The sequence below is a fragment of the Elaeis guineensis genome, chromosome 11, assembly GCF_000442705.2.
Source record: "Elaeis guineensis isolate ETL-2024a chromosome 11, EG11, whole genome shotgun sequence".
NCBI classification, from domain to species: Eukaryota; Viridiplantae; Streptophyta; class Magnoliopsida; order Arecales; family Arecaceae; genus Elaeis; species Elaeis guineensis.
Window position 1 is genome coordinate 99,346,597 of NC_026003.2, and position 27,427 is coordinate 99,374,023.

General features: G+C 40.8%; 1 protein-coding gene across 5 annotated transcripts; it reads left to right on the forward strand.

The window, feature by feature from the left end:
- Positions 1–512: 512 nt before the first annotated feature.
- LOC105053585 (probable protein phosphatase 2C 68) lies at positions 513–27,427 on the forward strand. Of its 5 annotated transcripts, XR_012135263.1 has the most exons (6): positions 513–1,157; positions 1,873–2,208; positions 2,618–2,723; positions 24,190–24,549; positions 25,272–25,440; positions 27,166–27,427. XR_012135263.1 is itself a non-coding variant. In XM_029267169.2 (5 exons), the coding sequence occupies exons 1-4, from the start codon at positions 630–632 to the stop codon at positions 24,534–24,536; spliced, it is 1,317 nt and encodes a 438-aa protein (XP_029123002.2). In that variant the 5' UTR covers positions 513–629; the 3' UTR covers positions 24,537–24,549; positions 25,265–25,501. The 5 variants fall into 5 exon arrangements, 4 of the variants coding, with proteins under 4 accessions (XP_029123002.2, XP_010933108.2, XP_073101511.1 ...); XM_029267169.2 differs by lacking the exon at positions 27,166–27,427 and having other exon boundaries at positions 25,265–25,501; XM_010934806.4 differs by lacking the exon at positions 27,166–27,427 and having other exon boundaries at positions 25,272–25,501.

The window sequence follows — 27,427 nt, forward strand, 5'->3', positions numbered from 1 at the left end:
ATACTTTAGAGGATCAAGTACCATCCAATTGTATTGATCAACACATTAAATCTTTAAAATAAGCAATCTTTGGCCTGTAGACTAATATAATCAAAAATAGAGACAAAATAGATCCGTAATTTTGAAAAATAGATTGGCATCTTTGATCGGCCAGTCAAAGCTCCACTGTCACTAAATCAAATGGTGCATGAGGTTTGTGCATGCACAAAACTGGCTTCCGTCATTAGAAGTTGTAAACATTAAAGAAAAATCATCTCGGAGCATGTGCTAATGATAAGCTGCGAGACGATACGATAATTCAATGAGAAACACGCGATAGCAGCCTTTCAGAAAAAAGAGAGGCAGATGACGCGGAACCTGGTACACGTGTCGCGAACTCGACACGTCGCGGTCGGTGCCGGGCAGCCCCAAACCCTGCCCGATGGCCAGTTGGCTGCCCGGGCCTCTTCCACGAGAAAAACAACAGCACGAGCCGTTTCTTTCTCCAAAAATCCCCCCAAAATAATTCCGCCTATAAAAGCCCTCCGGGGCCCTCTCCGTCTCATTTCGCCAAACCCCGCACCCTCCGAGGAGATGATCGACGGCGAAGATCGCGCTTCGCCAGAACCCGTCTCCGATCCCAGCCGTTGATGGCGGATATCTACGTCAAGATGGTCGGCGAAGACGACTCCCCGGACAAATGCCGCGAGGCCCGCCGCCGGAGAATCGAGATGCGGCGCTTCACCGTCGTCGCCGGGGACTCGCCCTCTAGGGCGGGGAGCCTCTCGCGAAGCGCGGAGAGGAAGCGGGAAGCGGAGGCGGAGGCGGACGCGGCCGAGTCCGATCCTGCCACCGGCCGCGGCGAGAAGCGGAGCCGTCCTGCTCGGGACGACTCGCTGACGCCGCCGCCTCCTCCACCATCCTCGGCGACGCCCTCTTCTCCTTCAACTCCTACCTCGCCAGGCGAAGCAAGCGGAGCACCGGCGATCGCGTCGTGCTCCGCATCGTCCCCGGCACCGGCGGTGGAGCCTCGGCTGGCGTTTGGCTCGATTTCTCTCTCCGGCCGGTCGAGGGAGATGGAGGACGCCGTCTCCGTCCAGCCGGGGTTCTTCCTTCCTCCCGGCGGCGGCTCGATGCTGCACTTCTTCGCCGTCTTCGACGGCCACGGCGGCTCGCACGTAACTCTCTACACCTTCACCGCAGTCGCATGTCTTCCTCCGTTTCTTGATTTTAAAAGAAAACCATAAACATTTTATTTACAAACCAATACTTACACGTAAACACAAGAGGATCGAGGGATCCATTATTTTATTTATTTCCCTGCTGCTACAAATAATTTTACTGTGTCCGTAATAATTTAATTCATCTCGCTATGATCGGTCGGATGGAACAGATAACGTCAAAAATAATAACTGGAGGAGGATAACAAAAACATCTAAATTGGCCATAGGAGAAAATTTTTCCTTTTGTTTTTTTGGCATTGAAACGTTTGCTACTTTCCGCGATGATGGCCACGTTAGCGAGAAAATTTAAGCTGCACGGTTCCAGAAATTTTTCTCTTTCCCAGTATGATTTTTTTTTTTCCTCATTACTCTGAGGAAAAGATCTTGGTTTGGCCGTTCCACGGGTTGTCTTGTCGTAAATCTGAACTCCGGGAAAAGCCGTTTCGCAGTACGTGGAGCAGCAGGGCCTACTACGTAGGCCGTCTGATCGGAGCTGGACGGTAATGGGTCGCACCAAAAAGCTGCTGCCACCGTACATCCACTTGTTGCGAACCATTATAAGCCAACCATGGCGTTTGTCCCGGGGGGGTTGGGGGGGGAGGCTGGGCGGTTGCCAGCCGTCCGATCGAGGCGATCGTCACTGAATGGAGTTTGGGGTTTTTGAATGCAGGTGTCTGCGCTATGCAAGGAGCGGATGCACGTGATACTGGCGGAGGAGCTGGCGGCGGCGGGGGTGGCGGAGGCGACGGACGAGGACCGGTGGAGAGCAGCGACGGCGCGGAGCTTCGAGCGGATGGACGAGCTGGCGCTGACGGCGTGCGTGTGCGGCAACGTGGGGTACCCGCCGTGCCGGTGCGAGCGCTCGGGAATCGAATCGGACATCGTGGGTTCCACGGCGGTGGTCGCCCTCGTCAGCCGCGACCGCCTCCTCGTCGCCAACTGCGGCGACTCGCGGGCGGTGCTCAGCCGAGCGGGCCGTGCGTTTCCGCTCTCCTCCGACCACAAGGTAGTGGCACTTCGCCGTAATTTCCGCCAATACCCGTGCCCTATTTCCTATATGTCTCACTGTACCGTCCCCCTGGACCACGTTCCAACCGCCGCGAGCGTCCGCCACGTGGGAGTGAGGACGAGGTGTGATTCTGTTACGTAATCAATTCTCCGTCCGGGGGACACGTGTATCGTTCCCGAGGGACACGTGGCCCAGTGGAAGGGTGAGGGTGACGGGATCTACGTCTCGATCGATCTGGGGGGGACAGCGACAAGCTGCCACACGTCCCGGTTGGTGTGGGGGAAGCTGGGTCTGTGGGCGCGGCCGTATAGACTTTAGAATTCGGGTTTCTTGTTCAGTTTGTTTTATTATATGCGGCTTTGGTAACGCATGACGTTGTCGTTTTGTTACCGTAAATTAATCTCAGCCTGACCGGCCAGACGAGCTGGCAAGAATAGAAGCAGCGGGCGGGCGGGTGATCTACTTGAATGGTGCTCGCGTCCATGGAATCCTCGCAATGTCCCGGGCCCTAGGTATACTTCTCACTGTCTGGCCTTTTCTTTGGTAGAAATAGATAGTACTGCCACATTGCTGTTCATTTGTTCACTATGTTCTTTTGTTTGGTATGCTTTCTTATATTTTTATGTCAAATGAAAAAGATAGTACTGCCACATTGCTGTTCATTTGTTCACTATGTTCTTTTGTTTGGTATGCTTTCTTATATTTTTATGTCAAATGAAAAAGATATAAATGCTGCAGAATGGCTGTAATTTGCTGGTACAACAGAAGTAAAAATAAGATTGTAGATTTATCTGTAAGAATCAGTTCCTAAGGCCGTTGTGGTTTCTGCCATTGGTTGATATTATGGAGAGAGAACAAGATGGAGAAATTGGTTAATGGCTTGTAGGAATGCACCTGTTGAGGCAGATCATGAGAGATGTCTTGGAGCAGAAACTGTTGGATCAATCAACAGTTTTACCTGGTGAACCTAATGTAGTGCATGAGAGTGGAATGAAGAATTTATGTGGGAATTAAGGATAACATGTAGAAGAATGGAACTACCAAGTAATAAACTGAATTGAAGAATGAACAGCTCTATTGTAGTGCTTGAAAACAAAATACACAATATATGGGATATTTATAGACAACACAACCAGCTACACATAGAAAGACCGATAGAAGATACATAATATATATAGGAGAATATATAAGAGAATATTCTAGAATCATGAGATATTCTAGAATATTCTTAATATCTCCCCTCAAACTCGAAATGGTAGTTTGGAAATCAACTTGAGATTGGATACCAAGTCGAGAAATCAGTCAATAGAATGAGACTTAGTAAAGATATCCATAGGTTGATTAATAGAAGAGATAGACTGTAGTGGTACAACCTCATCTTGAATATGCTGATGAACAAAATGATGATCATTCTCAATGTTTCGATCACTCATGAAAAACATTACTTGTGAGCAATGTTTATGGCACTCTGCTTGTCACAATATAAGGTAATAACACTCGAATGTGTAACTCTCATGTACTTAAGAAGCCAACGAAGCTAAAGAAGCTTAGATGCAGTATTAGCTAAAAGCATGATTTTTTGCTTCAGTATTGCAGTGGGCTACCACTCTATGCTTTTTACTATGCCATGAAATGAGTTCCTTAAGAAGAAGCAATAACTAGTGGTAGGATCTTCAGTCCAATCAGCATCAGAGAAGGCATGCAAATTAAAGAGGACTAAGTAGAGAAATGAAGGCCATGAAATAAAGTCCCCTTTATGTAGTGAAGTATCCCAAAAATAACAACATAATTCATGGATCGAGCAGCAACCATAAATTGACTAACAATGTGGATTGCATAAGCAATGTTTAGGCATGTGACTATAAGGTAAACCCCACTCCCAACAAGCTGGCGATAGGAGAGTGACATTCAAAGGGGTGCACTATCAGATGGAGTCATCCTAACATTAGCTTCCAAAGGTGCTGAGACAGTCTTACCAATAGTTAGCTTGGATGAGAGACAAGATCAGAGGTTATTTGACTTGAGAGAAAATATCCATCTGACCTAGTGGAGACCTCAAGACCCAAGAAATAACCGAGGAAGCCGAGATCTTTCATCTCAAACTGGTGACTTGGAAAAATCTTAAGGTCATGAATACCTACAATATCATCTCCTATAATAATCATATTATCAACATAAAGGAGAGGACTAGCACCAGCATTAGACATGGGTAAAAAGAGCTATCATGAGGACTGGATGTAAAGCAGAGCCGAGCAGTAGTGATATTGAATTTTGCAGACCATGCTCTAGGAGCTTGCTTGAGACCATATAAAGCTCGACGAAGATGAAAATCTTATGAGGTAGATGATACTACCCATGAGGAAGTTGCATATACACCTCTTTTATGAAGTCACCATTTAAGAAGGTATTCTTAACATTATCTAGAAAGCTGCCATTTGTGAGTGACTGTGACAGTAATCAAAGAGCGAATAGAAGTAAGACAAGCTACTAAGGCAAAGATCTCCTTATAGTCAATCCCATACTCTTAGGTGAAACCCCTAGCTGCAAGACAAGCTTTGCAGCACTCAACTAAACCACCAGCTTTAGTCTTGATCTTATAGATCCACTTCCCACAACATATTTGTCAGATGGGTAAATCAAGAAGATCCCAAGTACAATTTTTCTCTAAAGCTTTTATGTTTTCGGACATAGTTTGTTGCCAACAGGGATTAGACCTAGCTTCTCTATAGGTAGTAGATTCATATAAGGTCACAAGGGTAGAGTATCAATGAAAATCATGAAGATGAATAGGAGGCTTATTTATCTAAGTGGAACGACAAAGGTTGGAAAGATCAAAAGGAGAAATCTCTTGTGGCATGTGAGGAACAGGAGGAGAGACCTTTTGTGGCATGTGAGGAGGATCAATAGATTGATCTGTCTCAGTAAGGGTAGCAGTAAGTGCATTGTTGGTTGAGCTTGGAGAATCTGTATCAAAAGAGATAGACTCGAGAAAAAGGTCAAGTGAAGAATTTGTAAATAATTGATGATGAGAGCTAGGAAAGATAGAGTGAAAAGTAGATAAGGTAGTAAACTTCTTGTGCTCCTAAAAGATGATATGACAAGAAATCTAAAGTTTATTAGTAATAGGATCATAACATCTATAACCCTTATGTTCAATGCTGTACCCCAAGAAACAACAAAGACAAGCTCTAGATTGTAATTTGGTATGTTCATTAGGTTGGAGAAGTACAAAGCATGAATAGTCAAAAACTCTCAAAGGTCATAGTTAGGCAGCTCCCTATAAAGTCGCTTATATGGAGATTGATTCTAAAGAAGAATTTGTGGTATATATAGCTATGAGAGTAGCTTCTCTCTAAAAGTCATCAGGGAGAGTGGCAAAATGAGAAGAGCTCTAACAATATCAAGAATATATCCAAGCTTTCGCTTGGCGTGGACATGTTGTTGAGAAGTATCTAGACAAGATTTGTAAGAGATGGTACCATGTATAAAAGTGGCAACAAAGAACAATTCACCATACTCTTTAGCACTATCAGATCTAAAGATCTTGATATATTTTGAAAATTATGAATGAATCATATGGGAAAAATCTTGATAAACTTTAGGTAATTTGGATCAATTATGCAAAAGATAACTCTAGGTATAACGAGAAAAATCATCAATAAATAACGTAAAATACTTTGATCCCCCTTCCTTAGGGATGCAAATGGGTCGGGTCGGATCGGGTCATGAGTGACCCTGATCCGATCTGATTCCTTGATCGGATCTGAATATTGGATCCAAATCCAGCTCAATAGAAGATCAGATCAGGTCCATGATCAAATTTCTTGATCCAACAGGTCATTCAGGTCGGATCAGATCCATGTATAGTCCGGCTCCGATCCATGAAATTCAGGTTCGATTCGGATCTGAATCTAGTTCGGTTCGGATCTGGATTATAAATAATAAGATCAATAAGTAGAAGATCTATAAACAATCTTATTTACACTACAAATTTTGATCCTGATATATGAAACTATTAGAGCCCTCGTATCCTACACTCTTCAGTCAAGAACCTAAAAAGTCTAATCACATTTTCCTCACCACTACTCTTGACTTGGTTAATCCAAACTTAAAATATTCTAATAAAATTTTAAAAGATAAGGATCTAAAAATCAATAGAATGTGCTTTCAAGAGCAACAGATATTAAAATAGTCTCGATCAAAATTAACATTCATGTAACATAGGAACAGAGAGAGATGAGGGATGGGTTTGGGTTCAGTCGTTCAGGGGAGCATTCAGATCTCGTATTGGGTTTGGGTTGGATTGGATCGGATCATTTATTTCAAGAACCAAATCAATCCAAAAGTCTCAATGGATCGGATCAAAATTTAGTAAATCCAAATCTGACACGAAAAATGGAATAGGTCCAATTTTAGAATCTGATCCAGATCCGCAGATCCTTTAAAGCAGTTTGGATTGGGTCTACACGGGTCGGATCAGGTCGGTTTATGAGTCAACCCGACCCATTTACAACCTTACCCTTGCTTGGAACAGGTGCAGGCCCTTAAATATCAGAATCAACAAGATCATAAGGAGCAAAGGAGACACTATTATTAAATGGTAAGATCTTTTGTTTCCAAGTTGACAAGACATACACTCAAAAGGATTTACTAGTGACATGACCTAAATAACCATTAAAGATTAAAATTTGAACCTTCGAAGATAGTGCATGATCGAGATGAGTGCGCCAGAAACTGAGAGGAGTTGAAGTGCTTGTACGAAAGGCAGTGGAAAGATCGGATGGAATTAGAGGTCATGTGATTATAGCAAGTAGAAATGACAATCCAAAGATAACACAAGGTATGCATCAGAAATAGAAAGGTGTTCTAATAGTTCCAACATGACTGACATGCATGGGGGACCCATCAACAGTGCGAATAGTTGGTAAATGAGTGACTACAGTTTTAGTTGGGAACTATGAAGAATCAGAGTTCATGTGATTACAGCAAGTAGAATTGATAATTCACGAGAAATTGTTTGGAGTGACGAAGAAAGTAGGTAAAGAAGGAAAATCTGTACAAGAGAAAACTTGATTAACAATTGCCTTAATATCTGTTGGGGAAAGATAGTAGGTTGAGATGAAGACTTAGATGTGGAAGGTTCAGCATTGGCCATAGCAGCTATCTGAATAGTATTTTGCTGGTCACGATTCAGCTTTCGATATTCCTTGTTCGATGCATCGTAGCTCCTTGAGAGATGGGATCCTCCGTAACCACGGTCATGGCCATAGGCATCACCTCCGCTGCTGTATCTGCCACCAATCTCATAGTGACCATCATACCCTCAGTCACTACGAAACCCACTACGACCACCTCAGAATTGGGCCTCATTGACAGTAATGCTTCTCCCATCGAGGATTTGCCCATTCATTCCCTCGATAGGATCCCTTGTCGCTTGCCCGTGCCTGAAGGTCACAAATCCAAAGCCCCTCCCCGTCTCTCGATTATTGATGATCTTGGATTCAACGACCTCACCGAATTAGCTGAAAGCCCTCTCAAGGGAGGCATCGTCCATTGCCCAAGCGAGCCCATTGACAAAGTAGTTGTATTCGATGTTGGGAGTCACCATTGAAAATAGGGGAATGGAAGTCATTATCTGATATGTGAGGAAAAGAGGGGCGAATAAATGGTGGTTCTAACTTGACGTGTGAGGTGATGAAGGGTAATGTGGTGATGGACACCGATCGGAATACTTGCACAATGCTCGTTGAGCAACATAGAGGCTGAAACTGGAGTTGGATTATGTTGGCGTATTGGTGACAAACAATCACTATACAACATATTGACAACAAACAATCACTGTACAACGTATTGGCGATGATGAACCATTGGCTTTAATACCATGTCAAACAATAAATTCAATTGAAGAAATAACAACTCTATTGTATTGCTTGAAAACAAAATACACAATACATGGGGTATTTGTAGACTACATAGCTAGGTATACATGGAAAGACCAATAGAAGATACATCTTGTTATCTTTAGAATGTTGGCAAGTAATAAATGATTAGTTTAAGATACTTCAAGGCTTGTTAGTGATCACTTCAAACAATGTTATGAATTAATAGTTCCTATTACATCAATTTGTATAGGTAGGAATTAAACATAAAACAAGTTGCTGAGATACACCATTCCATATAAGGTTAGATAATTATGGTTATCTTCCTATTCTATTTTATTTTACATAAATTGTATTTGATTCTTTGACTATGCAACTATTGGAACTGAAGGTTTCTAAACTACTTATCTATTTTTTGTTTGTATAACTTGTTGTCAAGCACATCATAATGTCCTAAAGCTTGCTCTATTAATGTGGCACTTTAGATAATAATTTTTATGATGTCAGTGGCTGTCAAAAGTAGTGTTTGCCTTATTGCTCGGTATAGGATGCACCGTATCGTACTGCTACCATACTTATATGTTGTACCATACCGTACCATACCAACACAATTGTCCCATACCTAATCATGTACTGATACTATAATAGGATGGTATTGGTATGGCATCCAATATTGAGATGGTGAACCTCGGTCAAAAGTTTTGCTAATGAAGATAAAATAATTATGAGCTTAGATAATTATGTTAAGATTTAAGCTAGAATTTGGATATAAGATTAGAGGTTCTTATAAGGGAAGAGAATAATTGCCACCAACTGAATCAATGCCATGAAAGCCCAATTGAATGTTGTTGTAGCACTGGTTGCTACATTAGTCAATATTAAGATTAGCAACCTTCTTCTATCATTGAGCAATAGATTGGCATTGGCCACAAGGATCCAAACTGGAAAGCATGATAGTCAAGTTACATGTGTCCATATGGAATATGTATTAGATCTGAAGCTAGGAATGCAATCACTTTCAATAAAGGTGCAAAAGATATAACATCTCACAGTACCTTGTTCATAGGGATCAGGAGGGATCACGAGCTAGGATAGCTCTTATATAATAAAATTACCTGTAGGAAAAGCATGCAAGATCTAAGTTTTGGTTCACCATTTACACAACTTCAAAAAGTGCATGCCTTGACCTTCTTTTTCGTGGACCATTTAAAGACCTCAAAAGTGCACATGAACCTCCTAATGCATACTCCTATTTGAAGGTTTTTGATGGATCTTCTATAAGCCATTATGTTGAAACCCCCCTCCTTTAAAAGTTCTATTCCTTTGCTGCCTATATTATTATGTTATCTTCTTCAATAACCTTGACTTTCATTGCGGATGTTGATGCCATCGACACCATCTACATTCTCAACGTCATCTCTTAGCCTTTAGTACTAAAGCTCTTTTGACATTGGGAGTAAGGAGTGAAGGATGAGGAACTATGCAGCCCTTTCCATCTACGAGCCAAACCCAAGCTGAGTTCTACGCCAAGGTTGTGCTTGTTGAGTAATAAATCATGTTTACTCTTGCCTTTGGCAAAAGAGCCCCTCATTGTGGTTGCTTGAGAGGGGCTAGTAAGCAATGAAGGATGATGGCATATGCAATCTCTTCCATCTCCAACCTAAGCCCAAGCTGAGGTCCCTTTTTTTTGTTGAGCAACAAAGGTAGTCACAAGGGTTGGAACATGATGAGCTTGCCCTCGAAAGAAGATCTTTTATTGTGTCTCCGATTAAAGATTCATCATCGAGAACTGCAACATGTATGATGGAGTGTTTTAATGTCAAATGGAGCAATGATGTCGAAGATTCAGGGCAAAAAATTCAGGATGTAATCCAAATGGTTAATGAAAATGAAGTTGCCATCAGGTAGCAAACAAATATCTTCTACCATTGTCAAAAGCAATGTTTGTTGCATTGGTGTTTCTAATGCTAAGGAGGAAATGTTCTTGCAAGATGATATCGAGGATTTATTGCTATAATGTTTATGATAATAGAGGATTTTGTCAACATTGATTGACATCGTTATGTATATTGTAACATCTAAATGAACATTCATGATGGGCTTTAGTTCCATTATTTAATAATGTCAGATTGGTCTATTGGACACAAGATACGCCATACCATTCTGAATCGGGTAGGATGGGATGTACTGTACTGGTTCGGTATCGGTATATGGAATGTGGTGCATACCGACACTTGGTATGCAAGCTAGCCCCCTTATCGGGCATACCAACACAGTGATAGAGTGGCATCGATACGTGGCCTAGTGCCGAGACGACGTACCTTGATTGTACACCTAGCATATCATTTGGTTGATATAGTTTCCATTTTGACCATGGTGGTAATGATCTACTTATGGGTGTGAATGATGAAACTCAATAGCATTGCATTGAAGTCAAGTGGAAAGTTTTCTTGATTGTGTGATACAATGAACTTCCATCCTACATTGCTAGATAGAGGATCCATAATATTAAAATATTGGGTAGTCATATAGCAAGGCAACATTAATGTAGCTGTCAATTTTGGAAATGAATGCACGAAGCACTACAAAGAATAGAGTAGGGATATAGGTGAATACACGTTTAATATGGGCATCACAAATATTGAAGCAACCTCAGATTTGATGAATCTCTATTGAAAGAAAGACCAAATGAATTAATTAATAATAATTTGTCGAAGATAACACTTGTCAAAAGGAAATAGCCTTTATGGATCAATGACAATATTGTTGTTAGATATGGCTTCATTAATTTGCGATACATTTGTAGCAGTTACATTTTCATTCCAATTTTATGGTTTTTTGAGCATGAAACACTTGACACTTGAGATATTTCACGATACTCTTTTTACACATCAATTCATTAAATTATAATGTGACCCTCTTTATATGCCTACTTTGGCATTCTACATTAAATTTCCAGTATAACATAAAATTTTGTAAGTAAACTGCAACCGGTCCAACTTATCATTCATTTTAAAGATAACTTCCTACATATTTAAATACACATATAAGCTGAAGATGTGTTCTTAGATTTTGCAAAGATTCTGATGTTGTATTTTTCATAACAATTGGATAATTGACATCCTATCATGACTTGAGAACACTGGTTTCTAATAAAAAAGTCATCTCATGACTTTTCTAGAATTTAGGGGCTTTAGCTTTAAAATTTCTTTCATGGTTGATAGTTAGGAGTGGTGATGAGTGGATGAGAGTTTTGTTTTGGGAATGGATCGACTTCTAAAACCAATAAAGGTTGCACATTTGGTGGATGTACATAAAACACTGATAACCTTGATTTGACAATATGGAGGCTTCCAAAAAATCTTGGGAGTATATAAAAGCTTTGCATGTTATTGTGTTGATGGATGAAAATACTAGTCATTATCATAAAAAAAAATGACATGGTAGTGCAATATATGATATGTATCACATAAGCATGGAAAAATAATGATGAGAAATGGGAAATGCTTCGAATCCTCAGAAACTAAAATTCATTAAATGTTCAAGACAATATCATTGATCTAAAAATACATTTTTTTTATTTTATTGTTTCATTTAATTGATGCCTCGCTTTGATACCATTGGACAACTTTTGGGTTCATCCTTTTTGAGGTCATCGAAGACATTTTTATGACGTCTGAGTATGGTATTCCGTATCGATCCGAACCGGATGGTACATTCCATATCAAATCGTACTGCCAGGGAATCGGTCTGGTTCAGACTGGATTTTCAGAAAGTGTGCTGAATCAGATCGAACCAATTGGTTCGGTACGGTATCGGCTTGAACCGTTCGATATCGGACTCGATTCGGTCTAGTTCGGTATGGTTCGGACTCGATTAGGTCTGATTAGGTCTGATTTTCTTTTTTTTTTAGTGCTTGTGGGTGGGATTTTTTTTTTTTGATTTTTTTATTATCGGTACGGTACGATATGGTACCATACCAGTCGGCAATCGGTACGGATTTTGGTACTAAGTCCGCGAACCTTGAGTCTGAGTAATGGAAAATGCCATAATTCTAAAGAACAAGTCACCTTCATTTTTCTTCCTATTCTTATCTTGATCTTGGTTTAGATCTAAATTCTGATCAGGTTTGGAATGCAGTGGATATGGGTAACTGGAGCTTGGAAGGAATTGAATTATGGAGTCATGAGATAGCAACAAATTGAGATTATAGTTGGATGATCCTTTTTTCTAGAATAAAATTTTTGTTCTTGTGGATATCTGATGGGCAACATATTGTATAGCATGTTTTTTCATTATCTTGGGTAGAGAAGTATTTTCCAAATTTGCCAAATCATGGCAAATTGTGGTAAAATCCAATCAAGTTAATGCCTTCTAATAACAAGACCCATACTTTTTTGGGAGTAATCCTATAAAGACCCCTACAATTGCCCTTATCTCCACCTATGCATATGTTGGCGATGACTTGGACTCTATCAAGTTTACAATGGACTGAATTACCTCATGGTCATATGAGAAATTATACTAGGTTGTGTACCGTAGACCTGGATTTGTTGGGTTTTGACATGAACCTTGGTTGATTCCAACCTACTGAACCTCATGCTTATAGTTTCTTTAAAAATTGAATATATGATTACTGGTACCTTTGTGCTAAGTTAGAGAACTATGTAAAGAATTATGTTGTGATGTTAAGGGTTTGAGGCTCACATTTAATATAGTGGGAAGGATAGAAGCATCGATTGAGGTATTGAGGAATTATCTCCTTTTTTTTTTCAGGTGAAAGAAGCATGTGATTGGAAATCAAAAAGTTGAAATGAATCAATGAGAAAGTTTTAGGACAAGATGTGATTTAATAGTTTATAGTATCATTATATTTTGGAAATGCTGTAGGGTCCAAAACTATTATCTAAGCTTTTTTTGCATTGATGGCATGCCACACAGCATGAGAGGATTGGTGCTTTATAACACAATACCTTGTGAATGACACCCTCCTCATGAATCACACTCCTTGTTTTAAAGGATGGGCTGTGTACCTACCTAAGTAGCCTGCTTAAGTGGGTCAGGCACCCGGGTGCCTCATCTAGCCTTGGGCAGCCCAAATAGGCGACCCGTCACAAATCTTGTGCTTGGGCATGCATCCATGCCTTAGGTGAAGACCATGAAGCTAATGCCTCTAGTGTTTTGGATTAGGTTGAACCTAGTTGGATATTCATAACCCCAAACCTAATCCATGAAGTTATAATGTTAAACCAATATTATCTATTTTCCGTGCCCCGACGTTAGATATCAAGAGTGGAGAGGGATTGAGGAGAGAAGAAAGGAGAATGACAATATTGTGCTTGGCAGTTGGTAGTGCATTTGCTTAGTGGAATGGTGGTTATGGTAGTTGGCAACTTTGTTGTGGTATTTTCTTTTCTTCTCACTACTATTTCCTGTAATCTTTACTTTCTCCACAATTTTGTGGCGAAGGTTATGGTTTGGCTATTGGTGAGCGGCCATTAGTGCAAGGAAATGTTTGGGTATTAGGGTTTAAGCCTTATGCGCTTACTCCTATTTGATTAATGTAATTGTATAGAAGTGAAGAAATGCCATGAAAAACCTGGTTCTATATTTAGCATGATGTTAAGGTTGTCAATTTCACTTCATTTATTACATTCAATTAAAATTCTATGAACAACCTGTCATCAAATTAAAGAATGACATCGAGGATGTGATAACTATTAAGTCAATATTTTTTATCTTTCATTTCATCTTTTGATAGTGTTAACTGGCACAATCCAAACAAATCAGTAGAAGATTGTAGAGTGTTAACTGATACAACCCAAACAAAGAACTACAGGATTATTGAAGACCAAAGTTCATATTTCATTTTAAAGGTATTAATAGAACTAGTGGCCTATGGAGATTTTGCTAAAAAAAATGTACAAATATCGCAAATCATTTTCATATCTTATGAAGGTTTTGAAATTTTTAGTATTTGCTGTTGGGTGAGTAATGTGAAGTTTAGACTTGAACTTGGGTTTTAAGATGTAGGTTAGGCTCTAACTAAGTTTTTCCATTTTTGACAATTCTTATGTTAGACAAATAGGAACTTTCTCATTCACATGTGGATTTCAAAAGAAGGCTTGTAAATGAAAGTGAATCTCTCTCATGTTGGTTGACTTCTATGTTCTACTTTGTTAACAATTCTATGCAAATGTTTGTGTCAAAGATTCTTAGGCAATTTTAAGATCGTCTTTAACCATGGTTAATTGGTTATGATTTCATAGTTAGGATCCACAAGCTACAATTCTTTCCATGGATTTCTTGGTTTGAGTTAATGTTTCACATGTCCATATGAGGAGTGATTCAAAACCAATGAGCTCTATAATGGCGAGAAGTTTTTGATGGAAAATGATGAGTCATATATAGATGAAATTGTGGATATCAAGATGAACATGCCTAATGGTATTATGTGAGCATTTTCTTAGGTTACACATGTATTGAAGCTTAAAAAAATAATTTTGCTAGCTGTATTGGACTCTTGAGAATTTTGATTACATAGCAAAATGTGAACTATTAAAAGTTGCTAAGGGTTCAGAGGTGTTGATGAAAAAGCAAAAGCATGCTTGAGTTAAGATGAGCAGAAGTGAATATCCAAATAGGGGATATAGTACTATTCAAGGATTACATAATCGCCCCGAACTCCTTAATTTGGAGCATACCACCAATATTGGTGGTAGATCGGGATCGTTTCGGTATTCGAAACGAGAAACTAGTGCAAAGGAGGGGGAGGGAAGAAGAGGGAGAGGGAGAGAGGGCCATCAAAAGGCCGTAAAAGCCACCAGAGGGCTACGGGAGGGGCTCTGCCCTCCTTCTGGTCGAAATAAGGGGGGATGGCCCTTGTTTCTTTTTTAATTTTGTTGACTTTAAGTGAAGTCAGCAACGGGAGGAGGGGTTGCCGATTTTACTAAAAGTTGGCAAAATAAAAAAGAAACAAGGACAGGTGGCCCTTGTTTCAATTAGGAGAGCCGAGCCCCTCTTCTAGCCCTTTGGCGGTCTCAACTGCTAGATGTTTCGATTAGGAAGAGAGCGGAGACCTTCCTCCGGCCCTCTGGTCCTCCGACAATCTCAGTGGCCCTCCGATAACTCCCAGCAGTAATTCGATAGCCCTTTGTCCCTCTTTCCCTCCCTCTCTCTTTCCCTCTCTCACATTCTTCCTCTCTCTCACCCTTGTTGTGTTGGGCTGTTCTCTATCGGCCTTCACCACCTTTCTCCCTCTCTCTCTCTTTTCCTCTCTCACATTCCTCCTCTCCCTCCTCCTTGCTGCTGTGTCGGGCCATGCTCCACCAGCATTTGCCAGCCTTCACCATCCCTCTCCCTCCCTTGTTCCCTCCTTTCTCTCTCCCTCTTTTTCTCTCTCCCGTTCTTCCTCTCCACCGCCCTCTCTGCCATGTTATAGTTTAGACCTGGTGTGGAACGACATGGGGGCATATTGAACCGTGGCCGGCCGGTCGGCCTCTAATAACAGCATAGTCAACCTTAGTACTGTCTTTGAAAGGAAAAGGTTTAGCAAGGCAGCAATCTATAATGGTTATGATGTGCCAAGTATGGCTTGTTTTATTGGTAACAAGTGATGCTTCTTAGGGTATTTATGAGGCCATATAAAAATTTCCAAGTTAGAGCTAGTCGAAGTGATCATAGAGTTTCCTATAGAAAAATCTTGGAGTTACATATCATCAATGGTCGGGAGGGTGATTGGTTGTGAGAAAGAGAAAAGGAGTCATCTTTTCAGTAAAGTTTGCCCAAAGGCTCAATTGGATTTTGCTAACATGTATTAAACTCTATTGAGACCCCTTAATAAAGGTTTTTGCTGGAAAATGGTGAAGAGAGATCCCAAGGTGGCATGATGATAAAAATTTTCTTTGTAAGGGCAAATTGCGAAACCTATAGACAATGACGATTTGGATTTGCAATAGAGGTTGTAGACTTGGAAGGCTTGGGTAATACAAGGTGTAAGATCCAATCTGTTTAAAGCAAGGAAGCATTTCCCACCTCTCATGCAAACTTGGATTTGGGTTTGGTCATTGACCATACAATATAAGGGAGAACCTCGCTAACATGAAATTGCTTTCGAGTTCCAATTCAGCAAGAAGTTTCTTGTATTAGGTTAAGGGAGCTTGTAGCTAAGATTTGTATGCCGTTTGGATTTGGTTTTTTCACGTTCAAGTTTGCATGGTTATGGGTTAATGCATATGATCCAATGGCTACAATTCTTCTTTACATAGTTACCAGGGATTATAGAAAAGGTCCATAGGCTTTGATTTTGCATTTAGTATTAACAATCCGACATGTTACGATATGCACTATATTCATGCTCTACTAGATATTACCTTGGCATTTGAAGGGGTCAAGTGGGCCCAATTGCATTTGAAGGGCATGTACAGAGGGTATTAATAATTGTCCAGAGATTTGAATAGTCAAATCATAATTGTTAGTTATTTTCTTTGCTCTTGCATCTAATCCTCTCTTTGCAATAGCAAAATTAATTTGGTGGGTTTTCAAAATGAACTAAAGAGCCTATGAAGGTCAGTATAGGTTAGGAGAAGTAAAAGCCAAAAGATCGCATAACTAAAAAGATTTGGTAAGACTACAGTGCTGAAAAGAATTTTGAAGGACTAGGAAACAAGGTTTTAATTGTGGAGCGGGCTTATCCCTCTTTTTGTAGAATGGGACACACCATTGTCCCATCTCATCCTAGTACTTGGGAAAGAGATGTCCTAGGGCACGTCGTTCAGGATGTTGGGACTATTATAGGGCAGTCCAATCTTGACACCTGAGGCAGTACCCTATCCGGTGTCTCGTGGGATGTCCCAACAGAATTTGAAACCATGGACTAGACTTAGTAGGCAACTTATTTAATAATCTTTCCACTGTTTAAGAATTGTTTTGACTCAGGAGGGGAAAAAAGAGATGTTGCCATTTTACCAAAGAAGTCTAAAAGCAATTCATTTATTTAAGTTTTTTTTTATTTTGACTGTTGTAATAATCATGCCTTTTTTGTTGGGTTGGTGGGTATGGAAATTATTATGAAGGCATTGTTGGATCAAGGCTGTGTGAAATTGAGGAAAGCATTGCCAAATATGAGCAGTTTATGTTTTGTTAGGTAGAATGAAATCTACATGTTTCTTAGGTGAAATTTGGTTGACACCTCATGGTGTTGTTGGATCAAGGCTGTGTGAAATTGAGGAAAGCATTTCTAAATATGAGCAGTTTTTGTTAGGTAGAATGAAATCTACATGTTTCTTAAGTGAAATTTGGTTGACACCCCATGGTCTTCATCACTAATAAAGTTCTGTTAGTATTGCACTCACTTGTAAATCATTCGATATAGATAAATTTTTTAAAAAATCTTTGTAGAGGTCTAAATTTACAGTTCTTAAGAGAAACTTTATGTAGTTGTTCAGAAAAAAAAATTTCACTACACAATCCATCGGTAATGTATGGCTTGGCTATCTCTTTATCAAAACTATTATTTTTGAATGCATAGGTATAATCTTTTAGGAATTGAAGGAGTGTCAAAAGAGTCCCAAGAGGAAAATAACATTTGTAATTACTCATGAAGAGCACGTGTAAGCATGGTTCGTCGAACCATCCTGAACCGAGCGGTTCCAGACGTTTCGAGCCATATCGATCATAATCGGGATGGTTCGGCCTTCCAAATCGGAACATTGGATGAGGGAGAGGGAAAGAGAGGAAGAGAGAAAGGAGAGCGAAAAAGGGGTTGACCCGTCGAAGGACCGACAGTGGCCCATCGAGGTCGTCGGAGGTCGTGGAGGCCTCTGTGGCTCCATGTCATCCAATAGGACGTTTAATTGAGAGAGATAGAGAGAAAGAAAGAGTAACGTACCAAAAGGAGGTGTAGCCGGCAGAAAGGCCGTTGGAGGGCATCGGGTGGCTGCGGTGGCTACTGGATGGTGGACAAGGCACGGACAGAGCCACGATGGGAAACAGGGGTGACAACCGCTGTTCATTATATTTTTCTAAATAATGATGAATAGTGAAGCCAGTAAATCCATTGCTGGCTTCATTGTGGTCGGCTTTTTTTAAAAAATTTCATGAAATAGCGGCAATCATCCCTATTTCACGTCGGTGGAGCTGCGGAATGCTATTTCATCGTCCGGCAGCCTCTTCATTGGCTTTCCCTCCCTTCTTTTCTTTTCCTCCTTAGCTCTCTCTCTCTCTCTTGGCTGTGATTTGATGGAGAAAGCTGAGGCTTTGACCGCCCTCTGAGCGTGCTCGTGGCCCATCTGTGGCCACCATCGGCATCTCCTCCGGCCTCTCTCCCCCTTCTCCCTCCCCTTTCCTCCGCCTCCCCTCTTTTCCTCCTCTCCAGTTTCTTTTTTTGCTTGTGTCGGTTCATGTCAGTCCAATCTGGTACAAATCCATACTGACTTGTACCTTCATCCGGCTGGCATGGATCTCGGTACTGATTCTGTGTCGCTTGTGTAAGTTTAAGCGGTTGATATAATTATCAGCTTTCATTGTTTTAAAACATATATAACACAGGTATGTATTTGTATGCTCTTAGCTAGCGTAAAAAAGATAAACTATCAGAATTTTTTAGAAAAGATTTGATAAATAGGAACTTTTAGTGCCTATAATGGTCATAGTTGGTGCTTAGCTATCTTATAAAATTTTAGTTTATGTAAAATCTCTTAGAGGGCAAACCTTGGTGCAACAATAAGTTTGCTCCATGAGTGTTATGGGTACATAGCCTGAAATAGTCTCTCTCCTCATGGGAATAAGGCGGTGTACATCTAACTTTCTCCGACACTGTAATGATAGGAACCTTAAACACTAGGATTCCCTTTTTCTTTATGCTATTCACTTGCATAAAATCTTCTCATATTGTCATGACACATGGATTGGCTTAGTATCCAGATTCATTATGTATACTTGTTCAAATTGTGTACAAATTAAGAAGTCAGCAATTTTATCACTTCTTATTTGAATGCCAACTCTTTTTAAGTCATAGTAATTATCTAGATCTATTTTTCTTTTGAATAACTAGGGTGCATGCACTATAGTACTACATGCATTCTATATGTTGTAGACTTTCCAAGAGCATGACATAATTTGGGTGATAGTGATTGTCTCCTAGATTTATATTGAAAGGGGTAGGCTGCCCCCTTTTCGAGAAGAATGTACCTTAGAAATTCTAGTTACAATCAAGTTGATTTTTTTTTACATGTAATTAGCACATGAATCTGCCTTACATGTTTCAAGGAACCCAGGCAGAGTCATATGCGAACACGTCACTAAGAATTTTGTAATTCTTAAAGTGGCTTATTAACAAACTATTTTATTTATATTGGTTATATTTACAAGGTATATTTATAATTACAGCTACATTTAGTATGAACTATAGTGTGGATGAATATTTGTATCGAAGAGAGGCTAGTGCTATCAATGGATTTAGCCAGGTTAGGTGGCAGTTTACATGAGATTTGTAGTGAATTGAAACCACCAGGTCTTCCCTCTCTCTTTTTTCATCGGTACCGATCTACTATCAGTTAGGACTCGAAACAGGCTGGGTTAGGTTGGGCCATACCCCTATCTGAGCTTGGCTCGAAATATTTTTTTGGGCTTCAGATTGGGTTTAGGCCCGAATAAATTTTAAAACTGAAGACCCAAGCTCGGCTTGATTGAAACTTAAGACTCGAGCCAAGCCCAAGCCTGAGCCCGGCTCGAGCCCAGCCCAAACCCCCTCCCTCTCCCTCCATTTCTCTCCTTTCTCTCTCTCTCGAAACTTTCATACGGCTTTGCCTCCCTCCCCGATCGTCGGACCTCTCCACCCTCCCCGATCATCGGCCCTCTCCTCACCTCTGTCAAAAAGGGAGAGGTTGTGGAGTGACTGCCGATGAGAGTGGTGAACTTAAGGTTGCCGATGAGGCCGAGGCCGTCGAGGATGAGGGAGACCACGGCATCGGAGTTGTCACAGGAGATCCCACCCCAATCGTGGGGGCAAGTGGAGGATCTCTCCGGTGGGTGCTTCAAGGAGTTGACGATGCTGGAGGGGTCGATGTGGATGCCCTTCTTGAACTCTAGGAGGGACCAGATATTGTCAGAGGGTGCGGCGGTAGAGAGCCAGCTGACGAAGGAGAAGATGAGAACGTGTAAAAGGAGATGGAGGTGGGGACCCATCTTTATTAGTGTTTTGCTTTCTGGCTTAAGAGGAAGAAACCCTAGCTATAGTGGAAACCCATATCTCTCTCAATGCATTGCCAGTGGCGTCGCTGACCACTGATGGCTTGCCCTACTTGCCCTCAAGTCGGCCATCTCCGATCCGATCGATGCCCTCAATGCTTGGCTTGACTCCAATCGAGACCCTTGTGGCTGGTTTAGCATCACCTGCCGCTGCGGTCGCATCACCGCCATCGCCCTCTCCAGCCACTCCCTCGAGGGATACCTCCCCCAAGCTCTCCCTCTCCACCCTTCAGACCCTCTCCCTCTCCTGCAACTGCCTCTCTGGGCTCATCCCCGCTGACATCATCTCTTTCTGAAGTCTCACCGCCCTTGACCTCTCCCACAACCACCACTTCGGCCCCATCCCTATCGAGATCGGCACCTTGGAGTCCCTCTCCCATCTCTTTCTCTCCTGTAACCTCCTCAATGGCTCCATCCATACAAGGACATCAGAATAGGAATAGATGGATTGGGGCTCGGGTCCGAAATTCATACTGAAATTCGGGCTCGGGCCTGGGCCAGGTCAAAGATATACCCAAGTCCGGCTTAAAAGACAAACGGATCTTATATTTAGGCTGAGTTCGGTCTGAACTATTTCAGGTCTAGTCCAAAATTTGATTCGAATACGGCCTAGTCCAAGCTCGATTTCGATCGTACAGTCGGTGGAGAGGTGGTTGCGGCGGTGTAGGTGGTTTTTGAGTCCAAAGGCATTCCAGAGGAATGGAAGAGAACATTGATCACCCTCATCTTGAAGAAACTTGATGCATCAGTCTGGGGCATTTCAGGTCGATCAGTCTTTACACCACTCTATAAAGTGTGCGAGGGTCTTGGTTGGTTGGTTGAAGCCGGTTGTTCCTTGTCTAATTAGCTCGGAGCAAGGTACTTTTGTCAATGGTCGTTGCATCACGGACAATGTTTTGCTCACCCATGAGTTTATGCATGATTGGTAGCATGCCTCTGTTTGTCAAAATCTGATGGTGATCAAACTGGACATAAAACAGGCTTACAATCGGATGAGCTGGTGATTTTTGCATCGGATGCTCCACGAGTTTGGCTTTTGGGATGGATTGACTGGATCATGGACTATGTGGAGGTTTCGAGTTTTGCCATCCTGATTAATGACGTTCCGACCGATTTTTTCACTTGACAGGTGGTCTTTGTCAAGGATGCCCTCCCCCGATCTATTTATCTAGTGCTGATGTTCTGTCTTGTGCTCTTCTGATGGTGGTTCAAAGGTAGTGCTGCAGCCCTACTGGCCTACCCCTGGGATTCAATCGCTCTTGCACCTTTTTACGGATGATTGCTTGCTCATTAGTTAGGCTTCCGTCTGGAATGCAAGATGCTTCGCGATTGTTGTTGAGGTCTATTGTCAAGCTTCTGGCTAGCTCATGAATATGCAGTCTATGGTCACTTTCAGTCTTAAGATGAAGGTCCAGGTGAAGCAGGTGACTCGAAAAAGATGAGATTTCTGAGCAGACCAGGATCCTGACCAACCTATGGGTTCCTATCATGGGGTAGAGACTTCGAAGGTTGATTGCAAGCCTATGGAATAGCGGGTATGGGAACTCCTCGAGGGCTGGCAAGCCAACATCCTATCCATGATAGGGGGACTATCCTCGTGAGATCAGTCCCAAGTTTCATTCCGATCTACCTCCTGATGGACATTGTTGTGCCATGTTCCTGTTTAAGGGCTCTGGAGCAACAATTTCGAAATTTTTTGTGGGGATCTAGATAGGGCGGTCATGGGCTTCATTGGCTTTCTTGAGAGGTGTTTTGCTAGCTTCTGTGGGATGAGGGCTTGGGAATCTAGTCTTTACTAGTTAGGAGGAAGGCTATGATTGCTAGACATACTGTTAAATTTCATCTAGTCTGATTGCTTGTGGAGCAGGATGATGAGGGTCTGATATGGGGCATGGAGTCAGGGGTCCTAGATCCGAACTGATCGCGGTTGCTCCATTTGGAGGAAGATTTGTATATGCGCTCCAATGATGGTGGCCTGGGTTAGATGACTGATTGGAGATAGGATGTTGGTTGATGTGAGCTAGGACACTTAGATTTCCAACCTACCCCTCTCATGTTGGTCGATCTACGTTAGCACAGAGGTGGACGACCACCTACGTGTCTATGATTTGATTGCTGCCGATGACAGAAATTGGAGGGCTTAGGATGTTATCTATCTTTTGGATGGTTAGCTAGCTGACAGGATTTTTACTATTCCGATCCCTGCCCATCGGAGCCATGACTTGAGGGTGTGGGACTAGTCTTGCTGCCCTAAGTTTCCTGCTAGGGACCTCGTTAAGATGAGTAGATCAGTGCCAGAGATGAGGATCGAGGCTGCTTGGATCTGGAGAGTGGTTGTCCATCCCAGAATAAGACTTTTTCTCTGAAAGGTTGCCTAGGATCGATTGCCGACATGGGTACTTCTCAAGGACAGAGGTATGGAGATTTTGACTGATTGCTCGATCTGTGGGCTAGAGGTTGAGTCAATGAAGTATGTCCTGCTTCATTATCCGAGGGTGTGTTTGATTTGAGAGATGGCGGATGGTCAGTCTTGGGGGGCGAATAGTAGTCCTTGGCTTTCCTTTCGGATGCGATCCATCGAAGTATGACCAAGAGCGCACCCTGAGGTGGTAGGATGGCCTATATTGCATATCAGATTTGGCTGTCCAAGAATAGGCTGGTCTTCAAAGCCGAGGTTGTCTACGCATCAGATTTTGCAAAGAGCGTGCTGTTTAGCTAAATACAATCATTTTGACACTGCCGACATGTCCTTTGTCACCCCGAGATTCTGGGACTTTCTTGCTATGCTTGTAGTGATTCGGAGGGTTCTTTTCATTTTCATGAGAGCCTACTCCCTAAAGATTTGTCAAGATCAACTTTGATGGTAGTGCTAGGGAGGGTAGTGATGGTGCAGGCTATGTTATCCGAGGCCCAAATATCAGGCTATTGGTTACAAAAACTCATCTTTACGAGCTCGGAGCAGAGCTCCGTGCTGCTTGGATGGGCATCCTATGTGCATGGGAGGAGCTACGAGCAGAAAGGATTATTTTGAGGGTGACAACTATAGTTATCGGCTGGATTCGGGACAAGAGGTATTTGGAAGTTCATCTGCTACTCCGTGACATTTGGAGGTCCATCACTCCACCGCAATGCCTGTTCGACACGTATTTCGGGAGGCGAACAGTGATGTGGATTGGGTTGCATTTTTTAGTTGCCGAGCACATCGGAGACTGGACTGAGCATCAAAGCGACAATTGCCCACGGACACTGATATTTTGTATTCAGATTTTTTGGATTGTACTCGCATTAGAATGGTGTGATCGTCCGCTTGTATCAAAAAAAAAAAAAAAAAATCCACTAGGTCGGATAGCCAAAATAGGGTATTGGCTTGGAGATGACCTGAAGGCTGGGCCAGGCTCAGAGTCATGCCTTAGTTTAAATCTCCAGTTTTCTCAAGCCCAGGTTCAGGTCCAAATTTATTTTAGCATCGGTTCCTTGAGCTTTTCCTCAGCTTACCTGGCAAACACTTCTAAAAAGCAATAATTTAGTAGACCATCTATGTGTTTTGCAACTAGAGTACTTGATGAAGCTCCTTGTATATAATGCTTTTGCATGTTTAATCATCCAAATTGGTATTTCCCTATTTAGATGGTAAGTGCTTATAAATATATTAGGTATGTCATGCGGATAGAGAATCTCCTTGAGGTTAAATTCGACTAGCCTTACCTTTCTAAAAAGCAGAATTTTACTATGCTTACATATTCTAATGCATTGGCACAATAGGAAGTTGATGCTTGTATGCTGATCAACTTGAATTCCAAATTGTTATGGAGAACTAGTGCAGGTTTATTGCAAACTTATTTTTGAACAGGAGACAGGTACTTGAAACCTGCAGTGATATCGGAGCCAGAGGTCCGCATAGTGCAGAGGAGTGCTGAAGATGAGTGCCTTATCATCGCTAGCGATGGGCTATGGGATGTTCTACCTAACGATCTCGCATGTGATGTTGCTCGACGGTGCCTTGAGGAAGCTGATACAGCTAAGGGTACAGAAGATCTTGGTACTGGAGCTGCTGAGGGTGCAACTGGTGTTCAAGAAGAGCAGCAAGCATCTGAAGAACATTGCTCTGCTGCGGCGGCATTGCTAGCCAGGCTTGCACTGGGAAGGAAGAGTGCTGACAATATCAGCGTGATCGTTATTGATCTGAGGAGAAGCTAAAGGATAAAAAAAGGTTTGATATTACATTCAAAGCGTTGGTTCTTTTTATTTATATGAATTTCCTGTTACAACTCAAGCTGTCAAAGTGGGAAATGTGGAAGGGCAGATGTACAGAAAAATGAAGAATATTGATGAAAATATTTATAGAAGCATGCTTTTCTTCTTCCAAAGACTCTGCTTTTAAGGTGAAGGAATAAAGGGTTCTGTTCTTCCTATGGGTTACATGTGTATCTTTCTATTTTGCAGTTAGTTTTGAACATTGCCAAGTTAGCGTGAATGCAGACGAGCGTCTCAGAAAAATCAGAGGCTGTATCCCAGATTCTTTATGGTTATCAGGATTTGGGAGGACATGTTAGTTGAGCATTGCGAACAAAACTTCTAATCAACAAAAGGGTTGTCAGGTTTTGCAGTAATGAATTATATTGGACTTGATCTAAAACCTATGATGCAGCAAAAAAAAAAAAAGGGTCATAAATCTGAAAACTGAGTTTTCAAGAAAAATACATCTCGAGTTGTTTCCATAAAATTTGTTCTTTTAAAAATGGGGATTTATGGTTTTCTGTTTGAACAAATTTCTAGGAAAGGTTCTTCGGTGGTGTAATAAAGTAGACTTCCTGGTGGTAGTTTGGATGATCGAGCATTGTTTTTCCTTTCCTTCGTAGCAGCATCTCGATAGCTATCTGTATAGTTCCATCAGGTCTACTTGAAAAGTGGGTAATCTTTTTCAGTATGCAGAGGCGCAGGCTTTCTAACTGGATCGTGCGGATACATGTACGTGCATCTGCCCCAACACTTTGAGCTTCGGAAGATGTTCACCGTCAAAACACCATTTTCTTAGGAGAGGTGGCGGCAGTAACCAGAGCTACAAATCTAAGCTCAGAACCTTGAAGCAATGCAAATAAAGGTAAATGTAAAGACAAATAAAGATAAATAAAATGATGGGTATTTGATTGGCCAAAAGATCATTTATTCTGAAGTATATTCTAGTATTTATATATTATATCTTGAATTGTCTGATAATCATCTACTTTCAGGATTCATTTGGTTGTTGGAAGAATAAAATAATTTTTCAGAAAGTTACTTTCTAAAAATAGTATTTTGATATGTTTGGTTGATCGTGGAGAAGTACTTATTGTAGAGTAGTTTATGTTTAGTCGAGTATTTATTTTTTCAAAAAACAGTATAAAATACCTATTATACCATTAGTAGATATAAGGTATATATTTTTATTTCTAAATTTTATATAAATATAAATATTATATTTTTATAAATATAAATATAATATTAATATATTATAGTATAACATTGATCACGATAATTTATTGTGTACATATAATACTAATATATATTAATATAATATTAATATTAATATTATATTTATATAAATATTAAATTATATTAATATAATATTATATCACTATTCAATATTTATCCCAACCATCTATTGATATTTTATAAAATCTTGGTTATAGATCTTAAAAGAATATTTTGGGAAAGAAAAAAATATCACCACTTCTATCGCATGGAAGTATCAAAACTCCTTCTTCCATGGGTTTCACTTTCTATGAAATATGGAAAGTAACTTTTCATGAATTTTTTTTTTTATTTTTTTCCTTCTTAAAATTCCAACCAAACAGGAGGTCTTCTTTACTTCCTAGGCTGCCTCTTCTCTCTTTCATTTTCCATGACCAAATGGGTCTTACTTGTCCATCCCTGGCCTCCACTTATCCGGAGGATCTAATAGCCAGAGTCAACCATCCTCACTGTCCATATTTTGATAACCATCACATTCTATATGGTATCACAATTCTTTTGCTAGGCTGATGGGCAAATCTCTATAGGCTGATGGGCAAATCCTAGTCTATATTTTCACTAGTTATTTAGAAGTTTCAACCTTTAGTTACTTGGTTCAAGACCTCTTTATCAATGCTTGTCTTGGAATTGTCACGTGGTTGTACACACGTTCATCCTTGGATATCATTATTAGTTGGGATGTGCGGTAAACAATAATCAAGTTGGATCAAATGTAACAGGCTTGTCTTTCTTGGCCAGATGCTTTTCGCTATTTTTTGGATTAGGTATCTTGACTTGATTTGCCGCCAGGATTTTAGTTATTGAATCTAAGCATGGCACACCAACACGTACAAAATTGATATGCTTAATTGGACACATTTATATTGGCCCTCAATTCATTATGCACTGATGATGTACTATATCTAAAACAGATTTTGTGATCTACTACCAATCTAATGTAGGAATAAAATAAAAGCTATTAAATTTGAAAGGTCCTCGGAGAGATTTTTTTAAATCAGATATTATCCAGCGGTATCTGTTTCCATATCCTCCGTCACTACAACAAAACGTTGCTTTCTTATATGTCTAGAGTTTATTATTGTTATCGAAAGCTTATTTATATTATCAATATGGTTATTTGAAATCTATTATGATATTTTTTTAATTTAATAATCAATTCCTTTCATAAGAATCCAATTCTTTTTTTATTTCAAGAAAAATGAAAAAAGAATAATTTTATTTTATTCTTTATGATATTTTCAAATCTTTTATGTTTAAAATCTTTAAAAAACTATTAATAGTTTCACATATTTCCTTTTTTTTTTTTGGATACAAGGGATCACTCATACTTCATCATCGTTTCAAGTAAAGAATCGCACGAGCTTAGTCACCATTCAGAGCGCATGACTGTGATTGTAACCGGTTCACTCCGGATGCAAGATGATGGAAGATAGAACCAGGGCCTTGATGAGAATCTTTCGGAATTTAGTGCAACAGATTCTAGGATTTGGATATGCTTGCATTGTGTCATGTATGCTTGGTCTAGCATAGTGCTTAGCATTACGATGTTATAGTAATATCCACGTAATGCAGCAAAA